General features: G+C 57.5%; 1 protein-coding gene across 2 annotated transcripts in view; it reads left to right on the forward strand.

The window, feature by feature from the left end:
• Positions 1-6888: 6888 nt before the first annotated feature.
• Positions 6889-25605, forward strand: part of SRC (SRC proto-oncogene, non-receptor tyrosine kinase) — a 29559-nt gene continuing 10842 nt past the window's right edge. The window contains exons 1-4 of one of the 2 annotated variants that reach the window (XM_063172214.1): positions 6889-6922; positions 23760-24009; positions 24584-24683; positions 25149-25166. In XM_063172214.1, the coding sequence (XP_063028284.1) occupies positions 23769-24009; positions 24584-24683; positions 25149-25166 (359 nt within the window). In that variant the 5' untranslated portion in view covers positions 6889-6922; positions 23760-23768. The remainder of the gene's footprint in view (positions 6923-23759; positions 24010-24583; positions 24684-25148; positions 25167-25605) is intronic. The other variant, XM_063172215.1, reaches the window with a different exon arrangement.

Genomic DNA, 25605 nt, shown 5'->3' on the forward strand with positions numbered 1-25605 from the left:
CCCCAGGCCCTCAGACACTGATGTTTGCAGAGCAGCCCCCTTGTCAAGTCAATAAGCTCAGATTATTTCCCAGCCTGTCACAAAGAATGAAAACACTCCTTCAGTGCCTGGCTTTAGGGAGGGTCAGGCTATTGGCAGTGCTTGAGGAGACCATAAGGAAGCTGTAGGAAGGGAGGACCTGCTCAGTGTCTGTTTGCCAGGGCACTGCTCAGCCATTCCCCTCTGTGTGTGTGTGTGTGTTAATTTTTGGGGTGCTGGACTTCCCTCCTGGGAGCGTCTCTTCCACACTGATACTTCTTTCAGGCAGAAGTTGTGTTGTTCACAGCCTGTGGCCTGCAGGGATTGAGATGACTCTATTGATTTAGTTGTTTGTTTATTAATCTCATGAGGCATCAGAGACTGACTGCAGTGAGCAAACGGGATGATGAATGGAGAGTGCAGGAGTACAGAGCACTGCTGTGTGTTTGATGATTAGCCTGATTGCTGGCCTTGGCACTGGGAAGGGATCTGACCCTCCTCTTCCTCGTGCAGCCATGGGGGATGATTTGTTTGGGAAGCATTCCCTTTCTCCCTGGCCACAGCTGTGGGCTGTAATCAGTGTTTGCATTCCTCCTCCAGCTGACACTCACTGCAGGTCCAAGGTCCAGCTCTTCTCTGGCAGTTTGTGCCTCTGAGTGCTGGTTTGTGGGGGTGTTTTCTGCCTTTTGGTACCCAGGCCACTGAGCAGTAGCTGCTCCAAGTGTCTCTTGCTTGGAGCTGCAATTGCAGGGCAATGCAATCGGCTTCCTGCCTCTCCCTTGAAATTCAGCTGATTTTCCCATGTCATGGTGCTTCTTCCCAATTTGTGGCTTTTCTGTCACCATAAATCACTCCTCTTGTTCCTGTAAACTCACATCCACTGCAGTAGTTCTGTCCTTGCAGACATTTTACCTGCCAGTGACAGTGAGCATTACCTGCTGCTATCAAGGACTGGTACAAAGAAGGAGCAGGTCCAGGAGCACCCAGAATGGAGGAAGGTGTCCCTTTGTAAATTTTGGCAATGATTTTTTCAGCCAGCAGATGAAACAGCCAGGGAAGGAATTCTCCCTGCCTTGGGAGCCCTGGGTACCCCTGGAGAGCTGTGCCAAGCCATGAGGAGCCAAACCCATCCCACACCACACTTCTGAGCTGGCGAGGAGTGGGTGCTGTGGTGCTGCATGTGCCCCACACCACCCCCCCAGATCCTGCTCCTCACCAGCACACACAAGATTTGTCTTGAGCAATCCCAAACCTCTTGCAGTGCCCACTTCCCTCCTCGCAGCTTCCCTGGTTTCATTTACTGCCTGCAGGCTCCTGTGTGGCTGTGATGTCCCTTGCAGTGGCCACTTCTCTCCTTCACAGCTTCCCTGCTTTCATTTACTGCCTGCAGACCCCTGTGTGGCTGTGATGCCCCTTGCACTCTGCTTGCCATCCCTGGGAAACCACAGGCCAGGTGAGGACTCGGTGATGCAGGAGAACAGAGCCTGATGGGTTCCTCCATGGTTTCAGTCCAGCCTTTCTGGCTGATGGCTACAAGGTAAACCTGCGTTGGGTCACATTTTAAAGCATCTGTTGCCTGGTTGGTGTCTCTCATTGTGTGAAAGGAGCTCAGCTCCCAAAGGGGGGAGCTGTGGGTGGAAGGGCTCTCACTTCTCCCCATCTCCAGCTCCAGGCAAGGAGCTGTGTCTTCAGCATGGTGCTCTGCTGGAAGTCCTGCTTGCACAGCATTCCTTTTGTGTGAAACCTGCACTAGGGACAGCTCCATGGTTCTCGCCAGGGGCTGTCCCAGAGCTGCCACCCCTCTGTCAAGTCCAGCCAGTCCCAGTGCATGGACTGGGGCCGTGGAAGGCATCAGCAATGGCCTGAGACATCTCCTATCCGGCCCAAGCCAAACCCAGGTGTCCCTGGCTCCAAGGCTTGTTCCTGCTGCCTTCCCTTTGGCTGCTCTTGTGCAAAAGCCATCCCAAGCTTATAAATTCACCTTGCCATGAGCCAAAGTCCAGAGTACAGCAGACACCATCAGGCTCTGCAGGCAGAGCTGCTTGTGCAGCTCCAGGAATCAGCTCCAGACGTTTCCTGCTGTCATTTGTGCCTCAGCTCTGGCTGAGCAGGCAGGATCCCTGCTGGAGCTTGTGGGGTGACATCCCTGGGGCTCCCCGAGGGCAGCCCTTGCCCAGTGCTCTAGCCAAAGGGGCAGGCTGCAGCTGCAGGGCTGTGTGCAGGAGAGGCTCCTCGTGCCTGTGCTTCCATGCAGCAGCTCCTTGTGATGCTGTGCTGGCTCCTTTGGTGAAGCAGATATCCTCAGCGTCAGGCCTGGGCAGGAGGAGCACATTTTGAGAAAAGCTACAAGCAGTTCTCATCCCTAGCTCCCCCCTCACTTAACCTGTTTTAAGCTGAGCTGGGATACAAGCATCACATGGCTGAAGTTCTTCAGATTCAGACTGTGGCCTCCTCTGCCCATCCCTCGCTCCAAGGACCAAGGCTGGATGATTAAGGGGAAACACCCTGGTGTCTGCTCCAGCTCTGCCTGCTCAGGCTGCAGGCAGGCCAGCTGGGTGCTGGCAGGGAGGGAACACCCCAGCCCTGGGGCAGGGTCTGCTGGATGTGGCTACCAGAGCTGTGCACCAACCAGCCATCCTCTGCTGCTCTGCTCCCAAACCAAGCCAGGAGCAGGGCTACAAATCTCATCTGCAGGAGCTTCCCTGAGCTCTTCTGAATCACTCTTTCTTTCTATGGATACTAAGACTGGCCAAAAAGCAGAATTTCCATGCTGGGAGATGCCAACATTTTGTATGTGGCTTTCATGCTGAGCTGAGGCAAGAAGCAAAACGTGTCAGATTTTTGCCCAAACGAGCTGTATTCCAAGATACTTAATTCAAATTATATCAAAGCATATTTTATCAGTCAGAACCCTGACAGGAAATGTGGTTCCCTTATTGACCATGCAGATAATTTCAGCCCACAGCTGTTGAACTCAGCGCCTCCTTATTAAATATTTGCATGTCACCGAGTCAGTGGCTTCCCCACAGCCCTTTCCCCCAGGGAATTTTGCAATGAAACTTCCTGGCAGGGGCTAAGGGCCCCTTTTGCATAGCAGATTGTCACCACACTGAGGGACACAACAGGTCCTGAGCCCTCCTGGTAATTTCTTCTCAGGTGCCCCTTTTTATCCTATAAGCTGCTGGTGATTGCTGCTCCTGCAGCCCTGATGCTCACTGTGGGAGAGAATGGCCAGAATGAGCATTTCTAGCATGAAATATTGCCAAATGGCTCGTGCTGCAGGGTTATTCTGGTCAATCCCCCTCAGTAATTCAGCTCCTGAGCTTGAAACTGCAGCTTCCCTAACAGGGCTGATGGTGCTGATCATTTCCCATCTCACACTCACTATTTGCAGGGCTGTAAAGCTCAGTCATAAAATCTCAGGGCAAGAGCCACGGCTGCCTCTCTCTCTCTGTCCAGCATCTCAAACACAACCATTATATTATTAATAGTAATAATTCCTGCAACTGTATTTGCAATTTGCAGTGAACAAAGTGCAGCCTCAGGAACAGAATCCAACAGACAAAACTTATTCACGCGTGCCAAGGGGATGCTTAAAAATAAAGCTGGCTGGAGATGAATAGATGTTTTGTTGTAAATCCATGGTTACTTTGGGGAGGTCAGGGCTCAGATGAAACACTGGACCCAGCAAGCACCCTCTTACCTCACAGGAGGATTTCAGGAGCCCTGTGGAGCAGTTTGATCTGCACACCTGGAGGGGAAGGAGCCACGTACTTACTTACTTACTCATGAGCATGACAGCATCTGCCCACAGTAACTCTCATTCTTCGTGTTGCTGATGAAACTCGTGTAAAGGTCGGCAAGAAAACACAGAAATACCTGAGCGTGTCTTCATTTCTTTTTAAAGTATCTTTTCAAGCCGTCCTGTAATAACCAAGCCACTGGAAATGCTCGGTGCTACTTTTGTTCAAATTGAAAGTATCTGGTTTTCAGTTTCTGTAACCCTCTTCCTCTCTCTGGGGTGGGTTTTATCAGCGCTATTTAAAAGTGAAGAATCATATCAAGAAAATGAGTTTCGGATGAGAGACCGAAATCTCTGGTTGGGTGAAAAAAGCAGCAATTTGCATCAGACTGCTTAAAGATAAATATTTGAAGAGAGGCAGGAGGCAAAGGGAAGTGGGTGGCCAGGGGCTGTCAGGCTCCAGACCTCGTGTCTGAGCCAGGAGTGTCCTGAGGTGAGCTGGGTTGCTTAAACGGTCTTAAATCGCACTATCACCAGCACTGCGTGTTTAATGTCAGCCCTGTGAGGGCACATTCCAGCATTTGAGACCAAAAGATAAGAGTCTGGGTTTAGACAGTGTCTGTTTGTAAATTTAGATTTGCACCTTGGCATCATCTTAGAGGAAGAAGAAGAGTTTGTGTCGTGGACTTGGTCTGGCTGTTGAAAGGCTCAGTGCTGTGGGTGTTTGCCTTGCAGCCATGGGCCGGCACCGCCAGAGATGGGAACTCCGATTGGGAGGGCAGCCTGCAGAAAAGAAGCCGATTGCAAAAGAGAAAAACAAAATACAAATATTTATAAGTCATAATTGCATCTTAGATTTGGGTCTGCATCCAGTAGAGGCTGAGTCATCCTCACCAGCTCACCCGGAGCTGGAGCCAGGTCCCCACTGCCCTGGGGTGTTCTCCCCTCCGGCTGAGCTCCGGGCTGGAGTGGGAGCTCCTGGGACAGGGAGGGACAGGGGAGTGTCCCTGTGCAGCACAGCAGGGACAAGGCGTGGGGCTGCCCAGGCATTGTGCGACCCCCTCTTTCCCCTGTGTGGGTCAGCAGAGCAGTACCCGGGACTGCCCCACACCTCTGGGTCAATCCCTTCATCCCACATGGGATGAAGAATCCCTCCCTCCACCGCTGAACAGCAGAGGGGTGGGCTAAGAATTGACCCCCCCCCAAGCCTGGGAACACACCGGGCTGCGGTTGGATGCTCCAGACAGGGCTGGACCCCCAGACCACACACACCACGGGGGTCCGGGGAGCCCGGGCGGCCCTGGGAGGGAGCCCCGAGGGAAAGCGGCTCCTGCCCGGCCGCAGGGACCTTATCAGCGGCAGCTCCTCCCGGGGAAGGGCCCCTCACAATGTGCTGGCCGCGGCTGATGGATCGGCGCGTGCATGACTCCCCGTTCCTGGTGACTCATGGATTCGCTGGCCTTCGCCAGTGTCATGGGAAATATTTCTTTAATAACTCAAAGGCGGGGGGGGGGGTTGGGGGGGAGAGTGGGAAACAGAAATAAAAACTCCACCACATAGTTCTTTCAAAGTTGTTAACTTCCCAAATTGTTTCTGAAATGTCGGATCTTGCTCAGAGGAAGGAGGGTTTTTGAAAAAGCCCCGCGGAGTGGCTGCAGCGGGTCCGAGGGGTGGGCAGGGACGGCAGAGGTGCTGCTGGCCGTGCAAATACAAGGGTCACTGCAGCGGGCCGGCAGCCGAGCGTGCCGCATAAAAGAGCTGAATGTGGGTTTAAGGAGTGGACTGCTTCACCCCCTTTCTTCCTGGAGGATAACGTGACAGGGAACACTTCAGTGGATCGCCAGTGGGGGAGGTGGGAGGGCTGCCAGCGCCGCTGAGCTGGTCGGGCAGCCCCGACGGGCTGGGTGCAGGCACCGGGGCACCTGGCAGAGCCCTGAGCCTGTGTGTGCAGTGCCAGGGCAGAGCTGGGCATTTCCCACCTCCCGCTGCTGAGCAGCAAGGGGAACGATGGGTGGAACTGTCCCCGTGTGCCCACCTGCCCGAGTGGAACTGAGGAACACACACACACCTGAGGGGGTGATGCTGCCAGCTGGGGGCTGAGCCCCCCGGAACACCCACAGCTCCACTCTGCCTTGGTTTGGATCCAGCACCGGCTCCAGGGGCGAGCGGGGGTGGGAGATGTTAACCCCTAAGCGGAATGGATGCCCCAACAGAGCACAGACAGCGCTGGGTGCCTGTGCTGCCTCCGAAGGGCCCCATAAAGTTCCCCGGGTTCCCAGGGAGGCACAGGACGTGGTTTATCTTTGCCTGCTTTTCCATCTGAAGTTTTGCCTCCTTCCGACTTCACAGAAGGGGGAACGTGGGTTGCAGTCCTCTGGGAAGGCGAGGTGTCCCTCCTGGGGATGGGGAGGAACAGAACCTGACAAAACGGCATTTCCCCCGCAATTCGCCCTGTGTTAGAGCTGTGAATGAAGCGAACCGCAACCCAGCCAGGAGGTTCCAGCCTCCTGAAAATCACTGTTGTGTTCCCAGCTCCGGCTGCCAGGTGCCACACCAAGCCAGCCGGCCGGGACGAGCAGCGCAGGGCTCGGGTGGGAGCACCCCCAGCCCCTCACCCGCGGGGCCGCCGCTCCCACGCGTGTCCCCGCGCAGCCAGGCGGTTCCCCCGCGGGCCGGGACGCGCCGGTAGCGCCGGCGGCGGGGGCGGCCCCTGGCCCGTGCGCGCCCCGCGGAGCCCGGCTGCCCGGAGCCTTCTCCCTGGAAAAAAAAAAAGCCACGGAGGGAGGGGAGGGGCTGCTGCTGCCTTTTCCCCCATCCTCCGTTTCCGGTTTGCTGCCATATTACTCTCTTCTTTTTTTTTTTTTTTTTTTTTTAATTTTTTTTTTTTTTATTTTCCCCTCCCCGTGGTGCTCCCCCCCGCCCCGCAGAAGGGGTGAGCGGGGGCGGGCGAGGCACCAGCGCGCCGGGGCCGCGGCGCTGCGCGATGCTGCTGCCGGCGGCGCAGCGCTGAGCCCGGCCCGGTGCGGGGCGGTGCGGGCACCGAGCGCGGCGGCGGCGGCGGCGGCGGGGGGCGGCGGCCGCGCCCCCGGCGCGGAGACAAAGCCGGGGCCGAGCGCTGGAGGCGAGCGGAGGGGGCGGCCCCGCTCCGCGGACAGGCGGGAGGTGAGTGCCGGGGGTGCCCCGCTGTGGGGCAGGCGGGGGTGCCACGGTCCGGCAGCGGGCTCCGGTGGGGTGCCCGCGCTCCGGCAGTGCAGCCGGAGGGGGATGTCCGGGCTCCGGGCATGGGTTCTGGCGGGGGATGTCCAGGCTCCGGCCGTGGGGTCCGGCGGGACATGCCCGCAGTGGGCACCAGCGGGGGGATGCCCGCAGTGGGATGCCCGCAGAGGAGTCCGGCGGGGCGGCGGGGGAATGCCCGCGGTGGCCCGAGCTGGTTGTGGGTCCGCTCGGGGATGCTGGCAGCGCGGCAAGGAGGCGATGGCTCCAGCCGAACGTGCCCAGGCTGCCGTGGGGCAGCTGTGGGTCCGGCAGCGTGCGGTACCCTGGCTGCGGGTCCCCACAAGGATGCTGGCGCTCTGGCGCCGGGTGTCGGTGGGGCGGCGGTGGGTCCAGCGCGATGCACATGCTCTGGTGGGGCAGCCGTGGGTCCGGCTGGGGGTGTCACTGCCCGGCGGGGCAGAGCTGGGGACACCGGGGGTCCGGCGGGGCGGCCCCGCCTGCCTGCAACTCCCCTTTGTTGTGCTCAGGGGCTGTGGGGGACCCCCGGGAGCGCAGGGCGGGGACAGCCGGGCTGTATGTAGGCCAGGACATGAAATATTCATCGCCCCCCTGCTTTGATGTCTCGTGATCCGCTTCCCTTGTTGTGTTTGTTCACCGGTGGTTCTGCGGCCGGTGTCCAGCCCTGGCGGAGCTGGCGAGTCGTGCCCCGCGCCGTGCCCGCCTGGCTCAGCTGCTGGGGGGCGGCTTCTCCCATTTAAGACTTCATCCAGTCGCGAAGTTCCCCGTCGCAGCCTGGGCGATCCAACCCCCCCGTGTGTGGCTGCGAGTGGTGGCAGTGGCGTGTCCCCACTGTCACAGCCCCCGGTGCCATGGAAGAGCAGGGTGGGCTTTGCCCTGAGCCACGCTGGGATCAGGATGAGCTTTTATCCTGCTCACTGCCCAGACAGGCTGTGCTGCATCCTGGGGCCACTTGGGATGGACACGGGAGGCAGCCTGCAGGGCTGAGGCTGCTGCACAGGCTGTGTGCATGGGCACAGGTGTGGCAGGGGGCTGTGTGCGTGGGCACAGGTGTGGCAGGGGGCTGGCATCTTGTGGCACCAATCCTGGCATGGTCCTCTGTGGTGCTGGGCATCGTGTCAGGGAGCTGTGCAGCCTCGTGTGAGACCTGCTGGACTGAGTGGGGATCTGCTCCACCTCCCTGTGTTTTGCTGGCCTGCACAGGGCACTCCTCCCTGGTCCTTCTTCACCCCAGTGGCTGCTGTGGAGTGCCAGGGCTCAGCCCTGGACTCGGTGCCAGGAAGTGACTGTGGTCCTGGTCCCGGTCCCAGAGATGCTGAGCAGCAGTAAAGGCTGTAGGAGGCAGGGAGCAGGTTGTGCTGCCCTGTGTGTGCCATGGCCCGGCCTCCTGGCTCCCCAGAAGTGATGCAATGGAAGGGACGTGATGTGACATGCAGCCAGGGGTCCCTCAAGGCAGGGGCATTAGGAGCTGGGGACAGTGGAGGGTGCAGAGCTCCCTGAGGTGAGCTCCTGCCTGTGCAGCAGGGACAGGACAGCACAGCACACATCCAGCAGGGCTCTATGAAACTGAATGAAGGTGGTAACAAAAGACTTGATTTCTCTTTCTCCTGCCTGGCTGGTGCTCCCAGAGGAGGAGGTGCTGGGGATCTTTGTTGCTCTCCTCTCAGCCAAGGAGATACCCACTGCCAGCATGGCCAGTGCTGAAGCTTGGCCAGAACCAAGTCAGGACAAACCTTCCCAATATCCAGCCATTAGTGGTGGGAATCCTTTTGTCCCTGCCAGACTTGGAGACACCCCTCAGAACCCAGTGGCTCAACACGTGCCCAGGCCCCCTGTGCAGCAGGTGTTGGTCAGACAGTCACAGGGCTGCCCAGGAAGGCGTGAGGAAGGGCATGAGGAGGAAGACATGAGCAATCTTGCACTTTAAAGCAATATCCTTTCTATCATTTTCACTGTTGGGCTGCTCCTGACACCTTTGCCATAGAGTTTGATCCTGGTTTACCTGTACTAAGCCATCAGCTTCAGCTGGCTCCAGATCCACCCAGAGCAAAACCGTGGCACTCAGTGTCTGAGCCAAGGCTTGTGTCTGTGTCTCTGTAATCATTAGCCAGTTAATGCTCATGTATCAGGGAGGAACGCCTTTGCTTAGGAGATCGAGGGTCAATTCTCACTTCCAAGCTTTGACCTGGGAACAGCAGGGCAGGAGCACCTCTAAACACCTCCTGGCTTCACCAAAACAGCCCAAGACAGGGTTATTTATGGGCTACGCAGCAGCAGCAGGGAAGGGAAGTCCGATGTTCCCTGTCTCGATCGTTAGTGGCCTTGCAGTGCTCCCTGTGTGATGGAGATGCCCTAATGATAGCTCTGCCCTTTAATGACTTTGTGCCAGAGTGATGGAAAATCAGGGAGGTTCCACGGGGAGGCAGAAAGGGCCATCCCAGCCCCTGGCTGGGGAGAGGGGGATGAGACGAGGAGAGCGCTGCGGTGACCAAGCAGTGTGGAGGCTCTGCTGCAAAGAGGGTCCTTTTCTGCCTTGGTGGCACAGAGGGGACATCAGCAATGCTGAGACAGGATGGCCTTTAGCAGCACGGGCAGCTCATTTCACTGGACTCACTGAGGCAAGGAGGGAATGGACCATGGGGCTCCCACGCCTTCAGAATCCCATCTGCCTCTCCCTGTTACTGCTGTGGGATCCTGCCTGGCCTTTGAAGTCATCACAGAGCTAAACTCTTATTTAATGAGACCTGAAGGACTTGGTCCCCAACCTCTCGTTTAAACAAGCAGCAAATGCCTGTAAGATCTTGAAAGAGAAGAGGTAGGAGGGAGCAAGCAGCCTGCACCTCCTCCCAGCATGTCTGAGCAGGGGGGACCCACGAGCATCCCTGGGACAAAGCACTGGCCTCCTGGCACGGCTGTGGGAAATTGGAAAGCCTATCTGAAGTGCTATTGTTTCCTGTGCTGTCTATTTTGCAGCTCGGTTTCCAACTTGTTTCTTTATCTCTTGGAACAATTTCCCATGTGAGCTCACATCCGCATCTCGCCCCAGAGCCCGCCTGGAGATGTGTCCAGCGTGCATCCCATCAGAAACAGCCTTGTCAGACAGCAGCACACACCTGCACCTCCCTGCAGAGGGGAGCCCTTGAACCCCATGCCTGGAGAGCAGCTCGGACCTGTGGATGGAAATAACCATCCATGCATGGCTGTTCCTGGGACAGGAGCGTGGATTGTCACTGTTTCCAGTCCGAGCTGCTCTTCCCGACTGCCTGTAGCTGTGGGTGGTGCACTCCAGCTCCCCAGGGCTCGTGTCTTGCTGAAGTTTCCACCCATCAGCAGAAAACACGCCGTGTCACGGGGCTGCTTTACAGCCTTTGGTTCCTCTTTGCTCAAATGGGCAGCAAAGTGGGAGATAGTCCAGTACATCACAGAATCGTGGGCTGCTTTGGGTTGTAAGGGACCTTAAAGCTCATCTAGTTCCTGTTCCCCTGATCATCTAGTTCCAGACCTGCCCAGAGTGTGCTTAGGAGGGCACCCAGGCCCCCAGCTCGGTGCCAGGCTGGCACAGTGACCTTGGCACTGGCTGTGTTGGGAACCAGCGCACGCGGCTCTGCACACGCGCGCCTCGCAAAGAAAACCCTGAAACAGATTTCAGGAACAAATGTGGTTTGAACCTGGGCCAGGAACCAGGACCTGCAAATCTGCGTGTTGCACTGACTTCCCTGCAGGCTATGGATCTGCTGGCTGCTCTCACTGGGGAGCAGGGAGGGGTTTTCAAGGGCTGGGGGCTGGCCAGGCTGCTGGGGCATCGGCCGCTGCGCAGGGTGGGACTGGTCACTGAGTTTAACTCAGCCCTTAAACAAATCTGCCCAGCTCCATGTAGGCTCAGTGGAGATGCAGCATCTGAAATATCCATAGGATGGCATGTAGGATTGGTGAGCTTGTCTGGAGAAATGTGGAGAACAGAACTGTCTGGATGTTTAAAGTAAAAAAAAATAAGAAATGGGGGCCATGTGTAGCAAGCTTGCCCTCACCTCACAGCTGTGGGCCCCATGCCAGGAGGGCACTGGGATGGCTTTGGGGTCTGCAGCCAAGAGGGACATGTGTGACTTGGGCTGTGCTGTGGTTCTTTCCCTGAGCTGCAAGACTCACAGGCTGGCCCCGAATTTCCCAGCCCATGCTTGACCTGTCGTGGTCTCACTCCTGTGACCGTGGGGTTTCAGCTGGCCCTGAGCCCCCTGGGCTGAGGATGGATGGATGGATGGATGGATGGATGGATGGATGGATGGATGGATGGATGGATGGATGGATGGATGGATGGATGGATGGAAGGATGGATGGAAACCTGACTGCATGCTGTGCAAATAGCTTCCACCCAGTGCAGCTCCTCCCGTCCTTCCTGACTGTGCTTGGCAACCTTGGCCACCAAAAACCTGGGCAATGAGGGTAAAAGCCTCAATGAGGGTAAATTGCTGCATTGCCCCCTCTACCATGGCAGAGGTTGACAAGTCCAGCCTGTCCTGAGCAATGTGTCCCCCTCCCACGCCACACACCAGTTTGGGGGCAGCATGAGAGGGTCAGGTCAGTGCTAAATTGATCCTAAAAATATCTCACCTCGGGGCACCCTTTTGCAGTAATTTGGGGTTGGAGGCGTAGCATTGTGTCTGAGTTTCACTTCTCCACTTTGCTTTCCCACTGCATTCCTCAGTTTCCCCTAGGAACACCTGAGGAGAAGCTGTTGTTGGAGTTGGTGAGGTTTAACACAGAGTGTGTGCCTCAGTTTCCCCTTCTCCCAGCCCCAGCTGCACTGCCCTGCCCCATGCACACACCATGGGTAGAGCCTCCCCTTAGGCAGGGCAGACAGAATCCGATCTCTGTGAAGCACAAGCACCTTCCTCATCCTCAGCTGCAGCTGCAGCCAGTGCCAGCAGCAGCGGGGTCAGGCAGTGCTCTCTCCCTGGGCTTCCCATGTCCCCGGGTTGAAGCATGTGCTTGCTGACTTATGCAAAAAAAAACTACACAGAAAGGCTCTTGGAGCCACTCCCTGCTCAGATGGGCCCTTTCCTTCCCCTGCCCATGGGGAAAGGGCTGGTGGGGCCCTGCCGTGCTGGGAAAGGGATTGGGAATCCTTGGGACAGCTGCAGGGAGCTTGAGTGAGCAGCCTGCTGCACCAGGCAGGGGGGGTGACATGGGATCAGGAAGGGTGCAGATGTAGCTGTGAGCAGGATGAGCTCCATGCTCTGTGCCATGAGCAGCTGAGCTCAGGAGCGTGTGGGGTGGGAAGGCTCAGGCTGCTGGGAGCAGTGTGTGTGGCTGGGGCTGGGCAAGGAGGGCAGCTGCCTGCCCACCTGGCTGCCTGCACAGGTGTCCCCAGGGGTGTGCACGTGTGTGTGCACGCTCACCTGAGCCCTCTGGGTGGTTTGGGGTGGGCACAGCTCTCCTGCTCCCATGCTGTGGTCCAGGGGAGCTGTGCTGAAGGCACTGTGAGCCGCAGGAAGCAGAGGAGATGCCCTGCATCCCTTTGTCCCTGCATCCCTTCAGTCTGTCCCTGACTGAGGATGAGCAGCACAAGCAGGGGCTGGAGAGGTGCTGTGGGAGGGTGCAGGGTCCACGTGTCACTGGTCACATCCACCTCACCCACAGTCCATCTCTGCTCCCCACCACAACTGCAGAGCAGTGCCTGAGGTGTGCAGAGCCCAGCTCTGCTCCAGGAGTGACAGGGATAAAAGACACCAGCTCAGCATTTTTCTTTGTTTTTCATCTGCTCAGGTTGTTGATAGTGAGCACCATCAGGGGCTGCACCTCCCAGCTGGATCCTCTCTGGTGTGAGCATCCCACTCACCACGGGAGCAGCTGGCAATCCAACACAGCATTTTGGGCTTGGAAAAGCTTTTTGGGGCTGGCTGATCTCACTCTGCCCCTCAGGACCCTCCCTGGTTGTTCCTCTGATGCATCCTGAGCCATGCTTTGTTTTGGTGGTGCAGATGGGAGTGGCTGTGGGGACCAGCATCTCTCAGGGCTCTGTTGCCAGTGATGTCCTTGGTGTTCCAAGGCCAGAGCCACAGTCCATGCTGTGATCACTCATGTGGGACCTGCTCCCAGTCCCATCCATGCCCGTGGGGGTGAAAGGAGTCGAGGGTGCACTGACCCTGCTCATCCAGCCCTGACCTGCAGCCACACATAGCATGTGGACATTAGGGCTGGTGGCCCCATGGCTCCCCAGAGCACGGGGATTGTGTTGGGCAAATGCCCCAAAGTCCCAAAGTAACCCAGGAAAATGATCAGCGTAAATTTGATAAATGTGCTCTGTGGGATCCTGCTTATTTATTTGAAGATATTCAGGGGTCTGCAAAGTGGGAAGTGGTTGAAATCTGTGACAGAAGAGCCTTGGCCTCTGCTGGGCTGTCCTTCATCCCTTCCCATTGCAGTGAACCCCAGCAGGTGTCCTGCCAAGCCTCCAGCTGGGAGAGGGGCAGTTCCCAGCCCCATGGCTTTGTGTCACCCACAAACCCTGCCAGCATTTTCCCTTGTTTTCCCCATGAGTGTTTCAGTTCCTGTTCCATGTCAGGAGGGCTGTGGGAGGTTTCCTGCCACTGGGGTCCTGCAGGACCCCTCAGCAGGGCTGATGGGGCTGTGGCTCTGGTCATGGAGGGCCAGAGGAGCCCTGGGAGCTCCTTGCCTGGCTGGACTGGACGGGCTGGTTTCTCTGAAAGGGGAAATGTTTTAGCAGTGACGCCAGCGTGGCCAGGGGTGGTTGTAACTTGCTCAGATGTGGAGATTTTCTGCCTCCTGCGTTCCTTGCCCCCTTCCTCCCCCTGCCAGGGAGATTTGCTGCCTGCCTGCACTGCTGTCTTGCCCAGGTCAGAACGGGTGTGTCAGCCCTGCAGCCACTGTTTTATCCGGATCTGAGACACCTGTGAGTCACAGCAGCCTCCTGCTGCCGCCTGCCCCTTCCCCAGGAGCGGGGCAGGGCACGGGGTGGGCTGGGTGCTGCCACAGCCATGCCCCCAGAGCCCCCAGGGTGGATGTTCACTTCCAGAAAGCAGAAGGAAACCACATTTCCTGGAGCCTGAGGCTGCCTGTGCAGGGAGAGGCGCTGCAGAAATGGGGAACAGAAGTCACCCCTCCTCCTCCAAGGGCCAGCTCGTGTCACCGGGTCCCCAGTGGGGTCAGTCCCTTGTCCTGGTTTTTTGCCTGGAGGAGGATGGGAACAGCAGGGCTGTGATGGGCCATGGGAAAACTGGAGAATTAAGTGGGAGCTCAGAGGTGCCAGCATGCCCAGGGGCCAGTGTTAAAAGGGCACATTTTGAGGAGTGCTGAGCCACAGGGCTGCTTTGGGGAAGCATTGCCCCATGGCTCCAGGCAGTCCTGGTGGCCAAGAGCTCCAGCTCCTAGTGCCATTCCAGCTTGACATCAGAGTTTCCCTGCCCAGCATTGTCTCTTCCCAGCCCCACGGGCACTCCTGCCCTTGGAAGCATTTCCTTTCAGTTTCCTTCTCCCGGACTTGGCAGGAGGAGAGCGGTGCCCTCATCACCTGCCTGGGAGAAGCCAGCTCAGGTTAATGCAGGCTAAGGGCTTTGTGTGCCTTGGAAAGCATTTGCTGGAGCTGGTTGGGCAATTCCTGGCTTTGGCTGGTGTCCTGATGGGAATGCTGAAGTGCAGACCTGAGTCAGGCTGGGAGGTACTGGGAGGCATCCCTGCTCTGACCCGGGGCACAGCCAGGCTGCACAGCACCCAGCCAGCTCTGAGCATCTCCTGCTGGGGATCCCACCACCCCTCCAGTCCCTGTGCCTGTGCTGGACCACCCTCAGGGTGAGAAAGCTTTGTGTTCCCTTCTGTAGTTGTTGGATGCCCTTACAGTGCAGAAAGGATGCACCCACACACTGACAGATCCAAAGATGGTCCCTGTCGGTCCCCAGGCCTGCTGCAGCACAGTGACAGGGATGTGACAAGGTGTGGCAATGGCCACCTTCCCTTCTCACATCTCTCAGTGGAGAAAAGGCTCAAAACTGAGTGCTCAGTTCAGCACCAGCAAGCACAACTAGCAGCACATTGGCTTCCTGCGCCCAGCTGCTTGCATTGTTTCAGGGAGATAAGGCTTGTGGCTTTATGCAGGATGGTGCTTGGGGGTGCCCAGGGTCAGGATGCCTCTGCCCTGCCTGGTTTTGGGGTGCTGTGTGGGTAGGGAGGGCACAGCCTGCAGCTCTCTGTGCCACTGATGTTGGCAGAACCACTGCCCATCACCCCAGCCAGCCAAAATCTGCCCACGGAGGGGCTGACCTTGTGATGGCTGGAAGAGCTCAAGCTCTCAGCGTGCTTGCTTGGAGTTTCCCAGTTTCTCAGCCACGTGAACATGCAGAATGTGCTTGTGTGCTTCTCAGGGTTTGTTTTGGTCTTTCCAGCTCCCTGTTTTGACATGTCTTTTTGGAGGCGTTGTGCATCGCTCCTGACCGTGCTCTCCCCCGTCCTTAGGGGGAGTGAATTTGGATGGTTGATCTAATTATCCTTTCCCCTTTCATGGAGCACTGGCCTCTGCTGTCTTGGGCTGTGGAGCTTTAATTAAGATGGTCTTAATTTTAACGGGAGTTGACAGGGCCAGAGAGGAGGAGTTGGGACTTTTATCTGTGGGGAGTGTGTTGGAACTTATATCTGTGCTGGGCCCCTGCACAGCAGCTGCACTGCCCTCCCTACTCCAGCCATTCTTTCATCTGGAAGAGCTCTCCATCAGCTGTGGGAGCCAGGGGAAGGCTGGACTGCCTTGGCTCAGATGTCTTCAACATGCTGTTACTGGGTGAAGCAGAGATCAGGACTGGGGACACCTGCCTGTGGCTGCTCCTGGTTGGAGCTGAGAGATAAGTGAGCATCCCTGCATTGTTCCTGCTGTTTTAGGAATCAGTGCAGGTGAGGAATGAGTGTCCTTGTGGAGGAGAAGGGCTGCAGGCACGAGCCAGACGTGTCCTCACTGCGTCATCTGGGCAGGGACAGGGTCTGCAGCATCACACCCTACTTTGGGGCTGGGGCAGCAGCTCCCCCTTTTCACAGCTCCTGGGACTCACTGCAGTGAGGCTGGTCCCAGCCTGGCAGAAACGAGCCTATGTTCCCTGTCCTGTACTGAGCAAAGCCCGATGGCAGGGACAGGGGACAGGGATTGTCACTGGCTGGGGACTGTGACTGTGTATTCAGGTGGCAGAGGGGATGGTGGGCTGAGCCAGGGCAGCCAGGCTGTCCCCAAAGCACGGGGGCTGTGCTGCTGCTCGCTGGGCCCCAGCTGGGATGCTTGCCGTGGGAAAGGACAAAACCGGGAGCATCCCCTGGGACAGAGGGGGAAACTGCTCTGTGAGCATATCCAGGGCTGTGCATCCACTGAAATGTGGGGAGGGAGCAGAGAGCAAAGCAGGGAAGGGGACGGGGTGCCCCTTTGAGATGATTAAAAGACACCTCGATGATTGAAAGACCACCTCGGTACCATGGTAATGGCAGCACTGACCAAGCTGGGACTTCACCCACAGCACTGAGCCTGCTCTCTGGGCAGCACTGCTGCCACTTGGTGCCACCCAAGCAGGGGCACACAGGGGATGGCGAAGTGCCCTTTGGCTGCTCCAGCCTGGGAGCCCTGGTTGAATGCCCCCCTTGCAGGCAGCTTCCATTGATCCCGCACGGATCTGCCCCGGCCGGCCCTGCCCTGGCCGGGAGGGGCTGGTTGTGTGCCAGGGGGGCGGATGGAGGGGCTGGGTGTGTTCGGGAGCGCTGCTCCGTGCCCCTCCCTGTCCCCGGTGCCGGCTGCCATGGGCTGGGTGCCGCCAGGCTGCTTTGTCTCGCCCGCCGTCCCGCACGCTTCATTTTTCAGTCTGCTGCGAGACAGTCGCCGTGATTAATCTCACCGGGGCTCTGCGGGCTGAGGACACGGCTCAGCTCGTCTCCCTCCATCAGTGCCGGGGTGCTGGTGCTCCCAGCCCCTCGCCCCCTGTCCCCCAGCACCCCCATCCTGCTCAGCACCCCCGGCTCTGGAGCAGCTCCAAGGACTCCAATCCTTTATTGCCAGAGATGTTTCCCTCCCCAAGGCTCGGTGTCTGGCGCTGGGCCCCAGCTTGTCGCGGCATTTCCCAAGGTTTCTGCCTGTGCCGTGTTTTGTCTGCTCCCAATCAGTGTCTTTTGTTAGTGTCTTTGCGAAGGCGATAAGATCGCTTCCCCTGCGCTGTCAGCCTGCCCGTACCACGGCCATTGTATCCTTGAGCGATCCAGGAAAGCAGGGAAGCAGCCGGAGCGGGGCTCGCCGCGGAGCTGCCGGCGCATCTCTCCTCGGGGAGGTAGGGCAGAGGATGGAGCCTTTTCCTGCCATCCAGCTTGCCAGTTGATTTTTTGGGGGAGACAGCCCGCAGCGTGGGTGTTGGGCGGTCCAGGTGGCATTTCCAGGTGGCATTTCCAGCGCCGGCAGCGAGGACGGGCATGCCGCTGCCTCGCGTACCGTGATCTGATCCGAGCTGAGCTGTGCAGCCGAGTGTGCTTCATTTTTAATTGCTTTTGGAGAGGGTAGGACTGGGCTGGCCTCTCCTTGCTGCGGCCTCTGCCCCGGGCAAGTTGCTCAGCCCTGGCACCCTCCCCTCTGTCTAGGGAGGAATGGAGGCAGGGAAGACCCCAAAAGCAGAGCCAGCAGCACAGGGTATAGGTGGGGATGGCAGCGCTGGTGTTCTCTGAGCCTGGCTGTGGCTGTGCCAGTGATGTGCTGGTGAGGATGGCAGCCCCACTGCCAAGTGAGCAGCAGGACTGTGCCAGATGTGCCAGGGAGTGCCAGGCTGCTGCCACAGCAGCCACCTTCAGCCATCAAACAATCTGTCACCATGAGGTTGCTGGTGCATCCATCCACCCAGGGACCTGCCCTTCCCCATCAGCAGACCTGGTATCTTGCTGCTCTGGCACATGGCTGACCCCAGGCTGAGGCATATTTGGATTTTCCTCGTGGCATTTTTGGCTCTTTTTGGTCTAATCATTCTTGTGGCCCGTGTCACAGCATGTCTGGGGGCAGGGACACGGGCACCACGTGTGTACGTGGCACAGCTTTATTTGTATGTGCTGCAGCCTGGAGTTGGGGCTGCAGCTTCCCCCCTGCATCCCGCTGTGCAATCATTGCCAGCCAGTATTTGTCAAGTACAAATTACAAACCATTCAACGTCTTAAAGAGCTGTCAGTCAGCTCCCACTCATTATCCTAATCAAATGCACTAAAAATAGTGACAAAACTTATTAGTAGGGGGAAGGGGAGGCCATGAAAACAAACCTGCGGTGGGGCACGGCCCCTGCATGCAGACACTGGGATATTCCCTTGGTATGAGGTGTGAAACCCGGGATGTTGCCCTTGGATCAGGTGTGAAACCTGGGCTCCAGCTGGGACAGGAGCCTGGTGGGATACTGCTTGGGGCCTTGAAGTAGGGTCTGAATCCCCTCTGTGCAGGAGCAGGAGCCCCTCAGGGGTGACTGAAGCTTCTGCCCAGCACTGGGTGAGCAGGGCTGGTTGGAGAGAGAATTTCCTTTCTGTAGGATAAGAAGGAGCATTTCCTGCAGGAGCTGGGGCTGGGAAAAGGTGGCAAAGCCAGGTGAGAGGGGCTGCCCTGGCTCTGCAGGGCCATGTCCTCCTCTGCTTTCCACCTGCAGCTCTGCCCCAGGCTGCTGCTGCTGACTAGGGTCCCCCCCATCACGCACACTTGTGACAGAAAACCGTCCTTTTTGAAAAATTTAGCTAAAACACGCTTTTCTGGATGAGTCAGGGCTTGAGCAGCACAGGTTGCTCCCATACCTTGTGCTTGGTTTGTCTCAGCTCTTGGAGCAGATGACTCATCTCGGGGGACAAGGTCTCTGCTTGGTGGCCGACCGTGCCCTGCCGCAGGTCGTGGCTGTCCGGAGATGGAGCAGCAGGGCTGGAAATGCTGGTGTGTCTGGAGGAACCGGCTTTGCTTTTCCCCTGAAAAATCCCTTGCTGGGCTGGGGGTGCCTCTGCTCCCCTTCCACTCTGGGACATGGCTTGGGGCCTGCTCTCCCATCTCCGGTGGGGTTGATGAAGTGGAGCAGAGAATCATCCCCTCTTGACACAGCAGAGATCAGAGCGAGCGGTGTGAGCTCGCCAGAGGGATGGCGAGGAGGAGGAGGAGGATGATGAAGGCAGCCCTGGGCAGTGAACCATGGCGTGGTGGGAGAGGATGTCGGGGCTGCCGCGGTGCTGACGCTCCCTCTCCTCGCAGGCTGCAGCGGGAGCTGAGCTGAGTTCTCTGGCAGCACCTCCCCACCCTGCGGCCAGGCTGCAGCTGAAAGCACCGGTAAGACATCTCCCATGGCCCGGGCAGTGGGCACCGGGCACTGGGCTGTTTCACCTTCTGGGGGGCTCACAGTGGTGGCAATGCGTGCTGTGCCACGGCCGGACGGGCCCTGGAGCATCCCGGGTGGACATGGGGCTGGCTGCAGGTGCAGAAGGCACAGTAGTGCTCTGCAGTGCTCCTGGTGGAGCTGAGGCCCTGCAGCCCATGCCAGTGATGGGTCTGAGGCCCCACAACCCAAGCCGGTGATGGTTCTGAGGGCTCCCAGCTCACTCCGGTGATGGTTCTGAGGGCTCACAGCCCATGCCGGTGATGGTTCTGAGGGCTCACAGCCCATGCTGGTGATGGTTCTGAGGGCTCACAGCCCATGCCGGTGATGGTTCTGAGTCTTCGCAGTTCATTCCAGTGGTGGTTCTGAGGCCCTGCAGCCTATGCTGGTGATGGTTCTGAGGGCTCCCGCCTCACTCTGGTGCTGGATCTGAGGCCCCACGGCCCATACCGATGATGGTTCTGAGGCCCCGCAGCCCATGCTGGTGGTGGTTCTGAGGGTTCCCAGGTCATTCCAGTGCTGGTTCTGAGGCCCCACAGCCCATGCTGGTGAGGTTCTGAGGTTCTGATGCCTCGCAGCCCATGCCGGTGCTGGTTCTGAGGCCCCGCAGACCATGCCAGTGTTGGTTCTGAGGTCCTGCAGCCCATGCCAGTGATGGTTCTGAGGCCCTGCAGCCCATGCCAGTGTTGGTTCTGAGGTCCTGCAGCCCATGCCAGTGATGGTTCTGAGGCCCTGCAGCCCATGCCAGTGTTGGTTCTGAGGCCCTGCAGCCCATGCCAGTGTTGGTTCTGAGGTCCTGCAGCCCATGCCAGTGATGGTTCTGAGGTCCTGCAGCCCATGCCAGTGATGGTTCTGAGGCCCTGCAGCCCATGCCAGTGTTGGTTCTGAGGCCCTGCAGCCCATGCCAGTGATGGTTCTGAGGCCCTGCAGCCCATGCCAGTGTTGGTTCTGAGGCCCTGCAGCCCATGCCAGTGTTGGTTCTGAGGCCCTGCAGCCCATGCCAGTGTTGGTTCTGAGCCCCCACAGCCCATGCCAGTGATGGTTCTGAGGCCCTACAGCCCATGCCAGTGTTGGTTCTGAGGTCCTGCAGCCCATGCCAGTGATGGTTCTGAGCCCCCACAGCCCATGCCAGTGTTGGTTCTGAGGTCCTGCAGCCCATGCCAGTGATGGTTCTGAAGCCTCACAGCCCATGCTGGTGTTGGTTCTGAGCCCCCACAGCCCATGCCGGTGCTGGTTCGTGCCGTGCCGCTGGTGCTGCCCCCCCGAGCGGAAGGCAGGGAGTTCCTGCAGGCTGCGACGTGCCCGGGGTGCTAATCCCCGCCGCAGGAAAGCTGTGAGCCGAGCACAGGCAGCGCTGGCCATGCTCCAGCCCCCTGCACAAGCCCTGGGAGGGGGACAGGGGCAGTCCTGCTGAAAGGCAAGGGGTGGGGAGCGATGCTGAGCCCCCCATCCCAGCGCTGTCAGCTGTGAAAAGCAGGGCAGAATCCCACTGGGCATCAGCCAGGCTGCCCTGGCTGGGTGCTGCTGGTGCTGAGCATCCCTGCAGCCTGCTGCGTGTGGAAATGCTGTATTTATTAGACATAAATTTATTAGACATATACACAGCATAGCTCCTGGCAATGGGTGGTTTTTGCAGTCTGGCTGCTATCCCACAGCTCCCAGTGATGCTGCTGGGGTGTGCTGGGAGCCACCAACACTTCCTCCTTTTCCCTTTGACTCCACAGGGGTTTTCATTGGTTTTCATTGGTGACTGTGCCAGAGGCAGGGGGATCTCTCCCTGGTGCCTCCTGAGGACCTGAGTGCACAGCACATTCCTGCTGTCATTAATCACTCCTTTGCCAGGCTCTTGCACAACCCTGCATTCTCTCAGGGGAATCTGCACCCTTTCCTTTCCAGCTGCCAAGGGGGTGTGGGAGCTGCAAGGGTTTTCTCAAGCCCCTCTCCTCCCTGGGGACAGGTGGAGAGCCACAGGGATAAAGCCATAAAGCAAAACGGTCGTATTGGTTGAGTACCCACGACTCAGAGTGGGGATGGTTCGAGGCTGCCAGTGTCCCTGGGCACAGTTTGGGGTTGCCAGCCTGTATTTTGCAGATTGAAGGCAGAGTGTGTAGGTATTCACATGCAAAACAACAGGAGAGCTTGGAGTGGGGCTCTGCAGCCCCTTCCCCAGGGAGCTGTGGGCTCCTGCCTCCTCCTCCTCCATCTTTGGCTCTTGCAGCCAAAGCCCTGCCAGGGCATTGTCCCAGTGACCAGCACATCCAGCAGAGCCCTTGGTTGGGAGGGTCAGCACCCAGGGCAGGGTGGGAGCTCTCCCTGCCCAGACTGCTGTGTGAGGAGGGATGAACTCACATGGTGTTCATGGTGTTCCTGGCCAGGACATGGCTGGAAGTTGCACATCCACAGGCTCACAGGTGTGAAGGTGAGGACCCCCTGTTTTAGGGAAGTCCCTGTCCCCTCTCTGTGCTCTGCTTCTATCTAATCTCTGGGCATATTGACTGTTTTATACCTTGATTTCCTCAGCACACTGATAAATAATTTTCTGACCCAGGCTCAGAAAATGTGCTTGGGGACACTTGTGTCCCCAGAGTGCTGCTAACCCACCACCCTGGCTGGGGTGTTTTCCTGCCTGGGGAAGTGCTGCTTGCAGGGGAAACTCTGAGCAGCTCTTCTCTGGCTCACTGTCCCGTGGGGAGTCACAAGCCACACGGTCACAGCCCTGCCATGCTCCCACTTTTCTCCCTGCACTGCCACTGGCATCCCGGGAGCCCCAGCGGGTGCCAGAGCCCCGGGCAGAGGTGAGCAAGGGGCTGGCTGGGGACAGGGAGGTGGGGGCTCCTTGTCATCACTCCTCAGGTCTTGCTCTCCCCTACTGCAACAAGCTTTTAGAGTGCATTTATGGGGCAGACTCCTTCCCCTTGGCTGCAGGATCTGCCTCTGAATTGCCAGAAGTGACCACTTGCAAGTCCAAAGCTTTTATTTGACCCTTATTTGCTCTGAGACCCCCAAAGTTTGGCACAGGTATGGGTGGACTGAGTCCTGTGGCAGATAGAGGCATGGTCCCTCCTCATCACCTGCACCCACAGGAGGAAGGACAGCTCTGCTGCCCACTGGAGTGGCTGCTGGAGTCATATCCAGCACAGAAAAACTCAGCTTATTACATTTCCCAAACCATGGCAGGATCTGAGCCTGCCAGCACGGGTCACACAAGGACACTGCTGGTCTTCTGTGCAGTGTGGGAGCTGGAGAGCAGGAGATGGAAATTGTGTCTTTTGGGAAATAAGCCCTGATCGTCAGTCAAAGCCCTTGCTGTGGGAGGGGAGCCGAGGGGGACAGGGAGCAGCTTGTGCCTGGCACCCCTCAGCTTTCCCACAGCAAGAGCCAAGGCTTTGCCCCAGTGGCACTGGGGCTGTGCAGGCTGCTGGGGCTGCCCATGGCTCTGGGGGGCTCAGCCTGAGCTTCTCTGCAAAGCTGGGCTCAAAACCCTCTGCTGGATGAGGCTGAGCCCTCCCAAAGCCCCACTGTGTCCAGGTCTGCACCCCGTGGGCAGCAGCTGCCTCCTCTGCTGCTTCCCTGCTTGTTTTCTTATCAGAGATGCTCTCCTCCCTGCTTGTCTCCACCTCCCTTTTCCCTCCTGCCATGCGTGATCTACCCTAAATATTTCCTGCCATAGCTTCAGGACACTGCTGGGTATCCTGCCATCTTTAGAGACTGCAAATAATTCCCTGCCTTCATTTATGTCATTACCTTGAAGGTATTTATAGAGTGTGGTCTTGAGTGGAAAGGAAGGCTATATATAAACTATTTCACTATATATAAAAGCGAGATCCCTTGGTCCTTAGCTGCAAAGTGCCTGAAACTGCTTCTGATTTAAACTTTTATCCTGTTGGCTGCATGCTTTGGACTTCAAAGGTCTGTCTTCAGTACTTAAATCCCCATCCTGGTAGCAACTCATGTGTAGGAGGAAACACGTGGGGACTGAGCTGTGTCCCATGGCAGGTGCCTGGCCCAGAGCTGCCACAGTCTCAGCACAGGTCCAGATTCCACACTCAGCATCTTTGCTCTGCACTCCCACAGCTCAGCATGCTTCCCTCTGCTCCCAAACCGTGTCCTGGCAGTTTCTCTGCCTGCTGCAGCCACACAGGAGGTGTCTCCATGCTAATGAGGGGCAATGGTATCCCAGGGCAAGGGCAGCATGGCCAGACTGCCCAGCAGCTGCTGCTTGAACTGACTCCAGAGGTTGTTTCGTTTCCTGGTGGGCAGGCATCTGTCACTCGAGCCCTGGGAAACAACTTCTTGTTCTTAACGATAATAATTACAATAATAATAACAATGACAATAATAATAATAATGGTGATGATGATGATGACGATGATGATGATGATGATGATAATAATAGAAGCCCTCTGTGTGTCCTCCAGCCCGGGACCATGGGGAGCAGCAAGAGCAAGCCCAAAGACCCCAGCCAGCGGCGGCGCAGCCTGGAGCCCGCGGAGAACACCCACCATGGGGGCTTCCCAGCCTCGCAGACACCCAGCAAGGCGGCTGCCCCCGATGCCCACCGCACCCCCAGCAGATCCTTTGGCACCATGGCTGCTGAGTCCAAGCTCTTTGGGGGCTTCAACACCTCTGACACCGTCACCTCGCCGCAGCGCGCCGGGGCGCTGGCTGGTCCGTGGGGCTGGGGTTCACCAGGGTGGGGTCGTGGTGGGTTTGTGAAATAGGGGTCTCCTCAAGCCAGCTCAGCTACCGTAGAAGGCATAAAATCAGCAGGACGGCTTCTGTGGTAGTGTTGGAAACAGAAAGGTTTTAATAAAAGGCAAAATAACAAAACTCTTTACTGAGAAAAACCAAGCCAGGTGCAAAAGGTCCTTGCCCCTGGTAAAACACCTCACAAAAGCCATTAGTTTCTTTGTTCTCTTTTTTTTCTAGTAAATTGCTCAGGTGGGACTTCTTGGCTCCTGTCCAATTAGCTGTCCTTAAGTTTGAGGTGAAGTCCCCCAGGTCCTATGAGATGTCTTTTCACCTAATTGAGGAGTGAAACTTCTGGGCTTGTTTCCTTTTAAAGGGGACAAACCATAGTTTTGTCACTCCGTTAACAGGGGGCACATCCCTATCGGTTTGTGTCCAGCTTCTTGGGGTTTGGGGTTTTTGAGGGACTGGGCTTGGGGGAGGAGCAGGTCTGTGTTATCAGTGGGAGGCAGTGTCCCTGTGGCTGTGCCCTCCTGAGTGCTCTTTGTCACAGGGGGAGTCACCACCTTCGTAGCGCTCTATGACTACGAGTCCCGCACGGAAACCGACCTGTCCTTCAAGAAAGGAGAGCGCCTGCAAATCGTCAACAACACGTGAGTGTCCCTGCAGCCGAGCCCAGGGGTGAGCTGTCACCTCTGTCCCTCCTGTGGAGCCCCAGCCCAGCCTGGCAGGACCAGCTGTGCCAGGGATGGATGGGTGCTCAGAGGGATGTGCCAAAATGCACATGGACGCGGTGACTGGTCCAAGGACACTGACACTGAAAGCAGTAATTTGCCTGCTCCCTCATCCTCCTGACCCTGCTGCTGGTCACTGTGGCCTCACAGCCTTGTCACCAAGCCGTGTCCTCTCTTTGCTGGCCATTCTGTGCCACCACAGAGCCATTCTGTGCCCTCCAGCACAGTCCTGACCAGTCCTGTCCCCATCCATGCTCAGCTGCCTCTTGTTGGCCTGGACACCTCCCTCAGCTTCATGGGTGCTTTTCCCTGTGCTTGTACACTGTCTCTGGTCTCAGCTTCTCTCTTGACTCTTTCTTTCTCTCCCTCCATGCTGTCGTTTAGGAGAAAAGTGGATGTCAGGTGTGTATTGCACATTCTTACTGTTATTATAAGTGACCTAAATGATCAAAGCCTGTCTGCTGCCCACTTGAGGGCAGGTTGGATGGAGCAGGGCTGGGAGGAGATGGTTTCCAGATGGTTTTGTGGTTGGTTGCATTTGTCCTCTTTGAGTGACCAGAATAGAGCAGGGAGTCCCTTCCCATGCTGGGGAAATGTTCCATCAGAGCTGTGTCTGCACCTGGGAGCTCTGAACCCATCCCCTTTCCTTGTCCCATGTGTGGCTCCCCTCTGCATTCTCTTTCCAGCTGGCTCTTCACTACCCCCTGCCTTTTGCATTTTTCTTTTGCATTTTTTAAATTTTACTTTTATATTTCATGAGTGGCTCTGGTATTCAAGTATTTCCTCAGGGTTTGGTTTGAGGACCCCCTGGTTTGCTCCCCATCCTGGAGCACATCACCAC

Source organism: Melospiza melodia, chromosome 19, assembly GCF_035770615.1.
Source record: "Melospiza melodia melodia isolate bMelMel2 chromosome 19, bMelMel2.pri, whole genome shotgun sequence".
Classification (NCBI taxonomy): Eukaryota; Metazoa; Chordata; class Aves; order Passeriformes; family Passerellidae; genus Melospiza; species Melospiza melodia.